The 11,248-nt window shown below is 38.5% G+C and overlaps 1 protein-coding gene across 1 annotated transcript; it reads right to left on the reverse strand.

Annotated features, from left to right (window-relative positions):
* Nucleotides 1-348: 348 nt before the first annotated feature.
* LOC122002084 (putative UDP-rhamnose:rhamnosyltransferase 1) lies at nucleotides 349-1,917 on the reverse strand. Its single transcript, XM_042557138.1, has one exon. It carries the CDS (start codon nucleotides 1,888-1,890, stop codon nucleotides 454-456), a length of 1,437 nt encoding a protein of 478 aa, XP_042413072.1. The 5' UTR covers nucleotides 1,891-1,917; the 3' UTR covers nucleotides 349-453.
* Between the last annotated feature and the right edge of the window lie 9,331 nt (nucleotides 1,918-11,248).

An 11,248-nucleotide genomic window follows, 5' to 3' on the forward strand; every position in this document is an offset into this window, starting at 1 on the left:
TGACGTATTATGATTCAGACAGATTAGCTAATTTCTGAGGCCGACACACCATGAAGCTGGTAGTTGAACTCTCAACCAGCAAAATTATTCGAAAAATAATTATCTTTTTTAATTAGGCAAGTTGAAAGACTCGATGGAGTCTATAGACCAACACCCCTGTTGAGAGTTAAACAAGTGATCTGGTACATTACTCTGTTGCAGCAATCAAATGATATGACAAGTTGTTCTTATATTTGGCCTGTCTAATTGGTGTGATTCAAAATTTGATCTCTGTTTCACTTAGCTCCTTTAATTCATTTCCTGCTCAGTTTGCATTATCGTCTTAGTGTGTCATGCTTCGACACAATATTATAAAAACGATGCAATCCATATAGTGACAAAGTCCACGCAATACATATTGTGATAAAGTCCTCAAACAGAGTGCAGAAATTAAATTGAAATCAGATGGCAGAATTATTGAGAGCTTCTGGCTTGCAGTTCATGGAGATTGATGTTGTAGTCTCCTTTTGATCTCAGTCGTTGGATGAAACTGTCCACGTAGGACTCGTGGAGCTTCGTGTCGGCGAAGACTTCCCGTTGCTTCTCAGAGTTGCTTCGGAACGCCTTCCCTACTTCCTCTTCCACCATCACCTTCCTTATAGCCACCGCCACGTCTTCTCCAGTGAACGACCCATCGGCCTCGTTCCTCGCCACCTCCTCTCCCACCTTCATTTCCACGCACCACCGAGCGATCAGTCCAGTGTCGACCATCAACGGCAGCATCACCAGCGGCAGTCCGAACTGGAGGCCCTCGATCACCGAGCTGTATCCGCAGTGCGTCAGGAAGGCCCCCACAGAATTGTGCCGGAGGATCTCCAGCTGCGGAACCCAACCTTCGATCACCATCCCGTGGTGGTGGCGCCGAGCGCCGCCGCCTCCGCCTGCTCCCGAGCCTGACGGCTTTCTGACTGCCCAAAGAAACGGCACCGCCGAGAGCTCCAACCCTGAGGCCAGCTCGCGCTCCTGCTCTGCGCTCAGTGTCGCCTCGCTCCCTATCGCGACGTAGACGACGCTCCTCGGCAGTTGCTCGCTCAGCCACCGGAGGATGGTCGCCGCCGACGACGACTGCGCTTCGGCGTTCGATGCTAGTTCGTCCTCCGGCGTGGGCAGCAGGCCGACCGGCACGACGTCGGCGGCGCAAAATCGCGTCGCGAAGAGCGATAGCCAAGAGGATTCATGTTCGAAGCAGCTCCGGAAGGCGACCAAGTTGCTCGCTTTCAGGACAGAGGTGATGCGTTGCATGTCGCTGATGCCGGAGGCATTGGCTCGGTACGCCCAGATCACCCCCTTCGCCTCGTGGAGACGGAGGGCGAGGGTGGTCGGAAACGGGACGCTTTCCGGCAGCTTGGTGAACTCCTCGGGGGTCAGCAGCGATGTCGGCCTGGTGATCTTGTCGGAAAAAATGAACAAGGTCGAGGCGCGAAAAATAGAGAAATACGCACAGGGGACGTTGAGCTCGGCAGCGATATCTGGTGCCCAGTGCTGGCAGAAGTCGATGATCACCCAGTCTGGTTTTGTCGACCGGAGGAAGCACGCGAAGGGACTCTGCAGTCCGTCGAGCGCCTTCTTCAAATACTGAACTTGGTCCGGAAGGAGGTCATTTGTGGACTCGGCGTCGAGCGGGAGGTTGTCGACCGGCGGCAAAGGTAAAGGTACGAAGTCAATAAACGGTGCGACATCGGGAGGGAGTTTAGGGAGGCGGGCGATGTTTCTCGGGGTGGAGAGGAAGGAGACGCGGTGGCGGCGCTTGGCCAGCGACTTGGAGAGGCGGAGAAAGGGGAGCATGTGGCCGAAGGCGAGCCAGGGGAAGACGGCGATGTGGAGAGAATCTCCATTTCCGTGATCCGCCATAATCGGAAACAGAGGCGGAGATGCTAATTTATAATATTAGTTTCACTTTTTTTTTTCTGAGTGTGGGACACATGTGAAAATTTTATTTCCAGCTATTAGATTCCGACAATTTAGCAAAATGCCCCTTCAAAATTTAAAATTTTGGATTAATAAAAAAAATGTTAGACCCTTTTAGAACAAATTAGAAGTAAAAAGTTAACTCTAGTATCAATACAAAAGAGTTTTTCCACTTTAATTAATAAAAAAACAATTTATACACAAAAAATTTTCAAGCATAATTTTAAGAAAAATGTCTAATTTACTCTATGTAAAGCTAATAGAATTTTTGAGGCGCATAAAAATAATGCGGTTGTTTTTTATATAACTTGATTAATTTTCGAGATAGATGGTATTTTTTTTATTGGTCTATTGAATAAATTTGAATTGTAATTTATCCATATTATCAATCTATAAAATATTCGTACATAGTAAATTCGAATTTTTAATATTTTATTTATTTTCATGAATATTTTTTTCGCTATACCGTATTTGTAGAGTCTTAGAATAATGCGGTATTAAGATGCGAGTCTTTCACCGAGGACATTTATAATGATTAGTATTCTATACGTTTTTTTTTTTTTAATTTTTAATATCACCTCAATGTCGTATAAAAAACTTATTGCACAGTCAGAAAATCTGACTTCTGATTTTTTTTTAAGGCTCTACATTATAAATTTTTTTATACATCATTAATTATCAGTCCCTCCCATATTGTTAATACCCAAATCTTACATGTAAAAGGACATTTCCAATGAAATTTTTTTAAAAATATTTATGAAATAAAAAAGCTCAAATCAATATAGGGATAAGGTTTGAGATTTATAATCCAAAGTCGTAATAACTAATAAAATTTTAAAACTATTCTTTCGTCTCAAAATTAACAATTTAAGTATGACCATTAATTAATAATGAAAATTATATATACAAATATTAAATAAAATAATAAATAAACATGTATGATTGGATAATGTAAAAAATTATAGGGAGGTTTTTTAATTATAGTGAGTGGTAGTTTTTTATATTTTTAATGTGATATTAACCTAACATATTGGAGATAAAAAAAACTCTTATAAGGCTCTTACCATTGGAGATGCCTTAATAATTAGAATTTTTTTTTCTTCTATTTTTTCATCTATTTAAAAAAATTTCATTGAAGATGTCCTAAGTTGTTGGTCTCTTGTTAGTAAAGCTTGAAGACCCTCAACATTTTCTTAAGACACCTCCAAAGGTTATAGTTTTATAAAAGTTTTTTTTAATAATTTTTAATATACCACCTGAATGTCACATAAAAAATATAAAAATCTATTATTCTCTACAATAAAAAAATCTTCCTATAACATTTCTGTTCATCCTATATTATCAATTTTTTTTATGCATCATTAATTACTAACACCACCCATATTATTAATTTTAAAATGAAAGAGCAGATTTGACATTTTACTATAACTCTAAAATTATAAATCTTAAACCGTACATTCATAATGGTTAGAGTTTTTTTTCTTTAACTACTTTTTTTTTTATTTTATAAATCACTTTGAAAATCTCCGATGGGAGATTATAAGTGCTTATCTCGTATTGCATGTCTAACTACAACCTAATTGATGCAAGAGGTTTCCATGTCGGAGATGGTCAATAGTCCTCCTGGGTGGAAAGCCAAAGGTCAACCGCAGTTGATCCTAGCATCCTTGCTCAATTTGCCTAAGGGGAATTCAACACCAGGCAATGACACCTAACTCGCGCGACGCTTTGCACAGCTCTTTAATTCCACGCTCTACTTATGTAATATATATATATATATATATATATATATATATATATATATATATATATATATATATATATACACTAGTGTGATCATGCACACGCATTGCATATATAATATAATAATATATAAATTATTTAGGTCTTTAAAAATCCGAATTGTTTAGATTTTCTAATGTCACCCTTATAAATTATTTAGGTCAGAGAATTCCAGCAAAACGAGTTTCCCTATGCAAAAAATTATTTTAATTTAATATTATACTTATCTTAATAAAAAAAACTAAGAAAAGTATATTTTTTAACATCGTCAGCCTAAAATATTTATAGAAGTTTCTTTGATCATAGTATTATCAATTCTAAGATATGGAACTAAATAGAACTATATTTTTTTATATAAAATAATTAGAGAAAATTAATGATGAGAAAAATTCATAATGATACACTGTAGTTGAGTCTCGAACGCTAGATCACTGATTGTTTCACTTGTAGAATTACTAATAAACCTTAAAATTATTTTTAGTGTAAATAAAACAAAGGACATTAACGTAAATACATTTTAGGCTTCACCAAAGTTAGTTAGTAAAGAGAGGAGATTTTTAATAAAATAGTAAGATATATAAAATTATTTTAAGGGAAATAAATATTTTTAGTAGATAATTTATCAGTAAATTAGGTTATATGAAATTATAAAATTTACTGAAAATTTTCTAGATTTAAAAGATTCATTTTTAGTTTTATGAGGATAAGATAAAATGTCTGTTTAGAAATACCTATTTAAAGGAGGAGTTGATTGAACATAACCTAGGTCTCAATTATCCAAAATCTAAGTTTGATTACAATCTAAGTTCGGTGTCATCTCCCTCTTTGTGCACTTGTGTTGCCCACACAGTTGTCGCTAGGCCGGCTGCCGCAAGCCCCATCGCTGGCACCGCACGTCTCTTTCATCAACTACACACCGTCCTCTCCTTCCTCGGACCGGCCAAGCTCACGGCTAAGCGAAAGCTCGCACAGACGCCGCCTTCCGTCGTCTTTGAATCCGGAGGTTGGCAAAGCAGTCTCGAACAGCAGCAGCAGGTCCTTGACGGACTTGTCGTCCTTGTCCACCTCCGCCCACGCAAATGGCCGGGACTGGTGTAACATCTATCTTCTCCCCTCCGCGTCGCTCGTTCACCCATGAGCTTACGGTGGTGTTCCACCACACGAACGATCGGAGTCTCCCAGTGTCGCCCTCTGCCGTGAGAGTCCGATGCCAGCGCCATGTCCCCTCTCCCCTTGCCTCTCCTTTACCGTTGTTTGTGGACCCGGAAGCTGTACGTCGACAGCTACTCGTGTGGTAAAAGGCGATTCGTTCGTCCCAGCGCCCCCGTCAACCCGTCCCTAGGCCAGCACGGAGGAGATAAATCACGGGTGGCTACTAGCCATTAGTACAAATGGCCAAGACATGGGGGAGGTTATGCTCGGTCATGTCGAGTTTCGACCCCAAGACCTCATGTGGCAACACCCCATGTCTTAATGATCGCACCGCCCCGAGGGGACAAACTACTCGTGCTTGCATGCCTGGTAGACAGCTACCCGGATCAGCCACTTCCTTGCCTTACTGTGAGCAGGCAGTGCTGTTCAATCTTAGCCGAGCCACGCCGGAGCTCCGGCAACCATCTTCGTAGCCTAATCTGCCTCCACTATTGCTACCGTACATCTCTGCTGCACATGCAACGGTGCCACCGGAGAGGAAGCCGACGGGTGGAGTGGGGTAACTTTATTAATTAGTTTTTTAATTTTGATGTTGGTTGACGAATTCATTAATTAGGGTGATAATTGATAATTGATAATTAGATTATTAATCAAGTTTTTAGTCTAAACTATGATTAATTGATGCAATAGTAATCAATTAAATTGATAAATTTAATTAATGATTCAATTAGTATGATTAATATAGTTAGTTGCATTGTTATTTTATAATTATAATGGGTTCATTTATGAATAAGATTCTCGTTAATTAATATTGATTAATTGATTTATAGTTGGATTAAATTGATGCACTGGTATAACAACAATTGAATTTAGAAATTAGTGATTAATAGTGAGTTAATTAATTGTATTGGTTAATATGAGAACCAATTTAGTTCATTAATAGAGTAATTAATTATTTGAGCTAATTGATTAATGATTAATTAACGATAGATAATTGATTTAAAGATCAATTTGGAGTTAACTAAGTTAGTTTAATTAACTTAATAGTTAACTGAATCATTAATAGTACTCTAGTACTTAGACTAGATTGGTCGCCTATATTTGTAGGAGCTGAGCTCAAAACATACCTTGGACTTAAAGACGGTTAAGACGATCTACATTAAAGGTGGGTAGATTCTGCTTCTGTTCTTAATAGCTTTGATTATATTGCATGATTATTTACTGTCATGTTTTAATGAGGTCACAGTTACTCACTTACCTTAAGTCTGTCCTACATCACTCCTGAGTTTGATACCTTATTGTTTATGCTTATGTGTTGACGTATTGTTGATAACTATGCAGTTATGTTTGATACTCATGATTATGTTTATAGATATGCATGATGTTACCATACCATAATGTAGGGAGTTGGATATTCTGTCAGATCTCTTGGTAGATGATTTGACTTTGTATTTATTATGGGAATGATCATATTGTAGTGTAGGATATCGAGGATCTTGCTAAACTTTTGTTTGTTATTTTATACCGTAGTGTAGGATATTGAGTATCCTAATAGATCCTTATTGTTTTTTAGCCTATAGTTTATGTTCGTGAATTTATATTATACTATGGTTATATACTTAAGCTCGTGCTTATAGGTCACTGATATTATATATAGTGTAGTTGCGTACTGGTGTGAGAGCATATATGTTAGTGAGATTATACTGACCTATACTTGTTGGAAATCACTCCCTAGCAGAAGGGTAGAGTATTTTTGAATCAACCCCTAGGATTATTTGATCTTGATCCCATTGTTTATTATATCTGAGATGATTCCATGGAATTAGTCGAGATATTAATGCTAGGTGATTAGTAATTTGGGGACGTGATTGTATATTTTCTGCCTATATATTAGTAGGATTATATCGTAGTATAGGATACCGAGTATCCAAGTAGATCCTTACTTATTATATAGGCTTATGTCTATATATTAGTAAGATAATACCATAATGTAGTATTTCGAATATCCTACTAGACTCTTGGTTAGTATATCTTGTCAACTTATCTCCCATTCGTGGTTGAGATAGAGTCATCAGCGACCGTTAGTATATCATAGCGACCATTGTTTCCTATTCATGGTTGAGAGAGTCATTAACGACCGTTAGTATATCCTATCGACCATTGTCTCCCATTCATCGTTGAGAGAGTTGTCAGCGACCATTAGTATATCCAGTCAACCATTGTCTCCCATTCATGGTTGAGAGAGTTGTCAACGATCATGATATATACGATTGCCCATGAGATCATTCATGATAGCAAGTTAGTGTGCAGTCTATAGCTAGATAGTTACGTATATACCCTATTTACTCATGAGATCATTCGTTGTAGCGAGTTCACCCACAGATGGTGACTATTTACTTATCCTGTCTGCCTACGAGATCATTTGTGATAGCGAGTTTGCCTGCAGACAGTGACTATTTGTTTATCCTAACTGCCCACGGGACCATCCGTGGTAGAGCATTCTTCTGCAGTCAGTGCTTGTTATATACTTGCTATATATGTTAGTCATATATTTGTTCATGCAGGTTTAGATGTACTGTATGCACTCCCAATTTATTGGTTATACTTGGTTGAGCAAGTTAGTGAAGTGTTATATTATTTGCTATACTTTTGGTTACCTAGTGATTATGTTAGGGCACTTACATTGGTTAGTAAGTATTTTACCTGAAACTACATTCTTTGATCTCCTATCAGTATATTATTCATGCACCTTCTTTTACCCACTGAGTGGTTGTACTTACTACCCTTTGTTTTTCCCTTGACTTCCAAGTTAGCAGATAGAGGAGGTATTGTGTCGCTCAGAAGTCGTGGATGCCGATCCCACTTTAGTTGGATTTCTATTCCAGATGTTTGAGTTGTTTTATTCTTTTATTCTACTACCACTATTTATATTTTTTTCTTTTTCGAATCGATGAAATTTTATTAAAATGGTATAACTATTTTGGTTAGTTTAATATGATCACATGTTTGTGCATGCATACACACATCATCTTTAATGTGTTTATTAATTTTATATTGCAGTGGAGTTTGTGTGGGCTTGAATTTATTTGATAATGATTATTTCCTATATTGTCACTAGGTCGTACATGAACAAGTATACACTCGGGGCATGACAATTTGGCTTACTGCGACTCTAGGGTCCTAGCTCCCAAACTCCATGCTCTACTTGGCTTGCCATGACTCCAAGGACCCAACTGCTTGACTGCACACTCTATTCAACCCTCCTTGACTCCAAGGACTCAGTTCCTTGATTCAATATCTCATGCAGCTCCAATCAGGCCATTTGACTTCACTCCCCAATCGACACCGATTGGCTTCTCCAACTTTGCTCAGGGAATAATTTCCTATTGCCTCTCCAAGATGGGGTCTCTTCGACTTGGTTCTCCTTAAATCCAATAGGCTAAGCTCGTAGACCCAATTGGTTCGTGATGTGCGTAGATCTTATAATCATTTATATATGTTTTGATGCACATTCACTTACTTTATTCACGTATATTCTATGCATGTTCACCTCTCTTAGCATATATTCAGCATAAATACTCTTTTATTCGGAGATCTGCTCTTTATATATTTTCTTGTTGGCAAGACGTGATTTGGAGCAGAAACAAAACTTAAGTGGAGTCTAGAGCTTCCAAGGTGCTGTGTCCAGGCCGTGTGAAATTTCTACACTGCAGACTAAAACTAAAATGGTCATAACTTTCTGCTCAGTTGGAGTTTTGGTTGTTCTTTATACCGAATTATAGATAACTTCAAGATTTACAACTTTGATGAAGACCTAAACTCAAGAATATCACGTTAAGATGTGCTAAAATGATCTACAAGTCCACACGGCCTTGATATACGGTCGTGTCAATTCTGCACGGTCTTGCGGTGTAACCAGAGCAGAAGGAAGGCACAGCCGTGTCAATTCTACATGGTCGTGCAATGAACCAGAGCAGAAGGAAGACACAGCGGTGCAGATCTCGCACGGCCGTGCCACTCAACCCGAAGGGAGAAGGAAGTTGGTCATGCGGATCTCTCAAGGTCGTGGCACAGGCCGTGCGACGCCCGTGTCCTAACTTATAAAAGGGTCAAGAACTCTATTCTTGGGGGCATCTTTGGTTTGGGACTTCATCTCTCTCCTTGGGAAAGGGTTCTCCCCTTCGGGGGAAACCCTATATCTTCATTCATCGCCATCCCTTGACGTTCCGTCCATCTCCAGAGCAAGGAGGCATCCCCAAGACATCAGAAACCTCGGCAAGCATCTCTTCTTCCCCTTCTTCTCACATCAAGGGTTGTAAGTATGCTTTACTTTATGTTTTGGGGGTGTTCTTCCCTCACAATGGAGTAGATCTCCTTTTCTATGGATGTAGGGAATAGTTTTGATGTATTGATTGATGTATGAACTAGTGTACGCTAATTTCCTTGTTCAATGAAGGTTTTATGCCATGCTCTACTTATGTTGTGCCTCTTATGTGTTTGATAAAGCGTGTGAATGGTATAAGCATGTATACATGAGGGATTTATCTCCTTGTTAAGATTGCTACTAGACTGGTTAACCGAGAGGTCCTTAGTGATAGAGGATACTCATTCAGCTGGACATATTATGCCCTTAGTGACAAAAGGACATCGATACTTGTCCAACTTCTAGAGTCAAAAGGTCTTAACATAGGGATTAATCCTTAAACATGGAGGGTAAGGAAGTGACTATGCATTGGGGACATAATCTTACATCATAATGAAACTGAAATCCTAGATTCCATCTCCCAAAGCTCAATTTCCTCCAAGATCAATTCTCTCATCCTTCTCTTTCTCTCTTCAATCACTCTCGTTAGTTTGCAAGCGCCAAAACCAACTTTCGACCATCTAGATAACTTACTTTGCGACATCTCTAGTGCTTAATCAACAACCCCTGTGGATTTGACAAATCTTATATATTACTGACGACGAAACCGTATACTTGCGGCTTAATCAACAACCCCTGTGGATTCGACAAATCTTATATATTACTGACGACGAAACCGTATACTTGCGGTTCATAACAAGTTTTTGGCGTCGTTGCCAGAGACTATTCGCATTAACATTAGTAGATTAGTAATTTAGTTAATCTAGACTTGTAAATAATTTTTATTTTTCCATTTTCATATTAAAAAATATATATATTACAATTTATTTTCCATATACATAATAAAAAAACCTGTATTTTCTTTCTTGTCTTTAAATTCTGCATTTATTTTTTTCTTGCAATTTAAATTCTACATTTTGTTTCTTATTTTTTTAGATATCTTGAGCACTAACATGTCAAGTAGGTCTTTAAGAGAATTTTTCATACTCATAAATGTAAGACCCAGATCTCCCATTGATAAAGGCTATGATCCATATGAGAAACTTGAGTTCCTTTGTGGAGGATGTGGTAGCACGTCTCATCCGTCTGCTATATGTCACCTTTTTCAAAAGGAAGATGACCCTCCCATAGAACCAATTGATAATATCTGCACAGCTTGTGGCAGTTCATCCCATCCAGCTGTTTTATGTCACTTCTTCCAAAATACTGCTAGCTCTTCCATAGAACTTCAACACTTATTCCAACCTCAACATCAAGATACATATGAGCAAGTTCCTAATACTTATGACTATGACTGGGGAGATTATCAAATCCAAAACCTTCAACTCCAGCTAATTCCTGAGCAACATGAGCAGTCACTATCCCAGTAGCAGAATCCTGACATGCATCAATATTACAACCAATTTTGGATGGACCATCAAAATTTAGACTACAACTGCATACGAAATGTTGAGCATATTTCCCAAGTAAATCAAAGTTCGTCAGAGTTTCAGGATGATTTTTCATTGGACATACCACATCATTCACAACCAGATGAGCTGATTGACTTGGAGGACTCTCAAAACCCAAATATTCCTGCTCCAAGTCAGATGAAGACCACAACACATGATTCTGAAGAGCTAATGGTGCAACGGGGGATCCTAGCTTTACAACTATTATTACAAATTTCTAATAAAGCTGTTGATTCTTCTATTAATGATATTGATGTTAGTGGACTCTTCACTACTTATGATGATGATGTGGTGGATAAAAGTGTAGGGACATGTACTATGGAGGAAATGTCCCAAGGATCACCTCCTTTGGTCGCACAACCAATTAATACAATGGAATTTGTAAGAATGGAATTGGTTGATGATAAATGTGTAGGGACTTGTGCAATGGAAGCAAAGCCCCAAGAATCACCACTTTCAAAAGCACCACCACTTGAGTCAGAGCTAGAGCCACTACATAATTCTGAAGGGGTCATGCCCACTTGTTTAGAACTTTCAGGTACATCTCAACAAT

The sequence above is a fragment of the Zingiber officinale genome, chromosome 7A (assembly GCF_018446385.1).
Source record: "Zingiber officinale cultivar Zhangliang chromosome 7A, Zo_v1.1, whole genome shotgun sequence".
NCBI classification, from domain to species: Eukaryota; Viridiplantae; Streptophyta; class Magnoliopsida; order Zingiberales; family Zingiberaceae; genus Zingiber; species Zingiber officinale.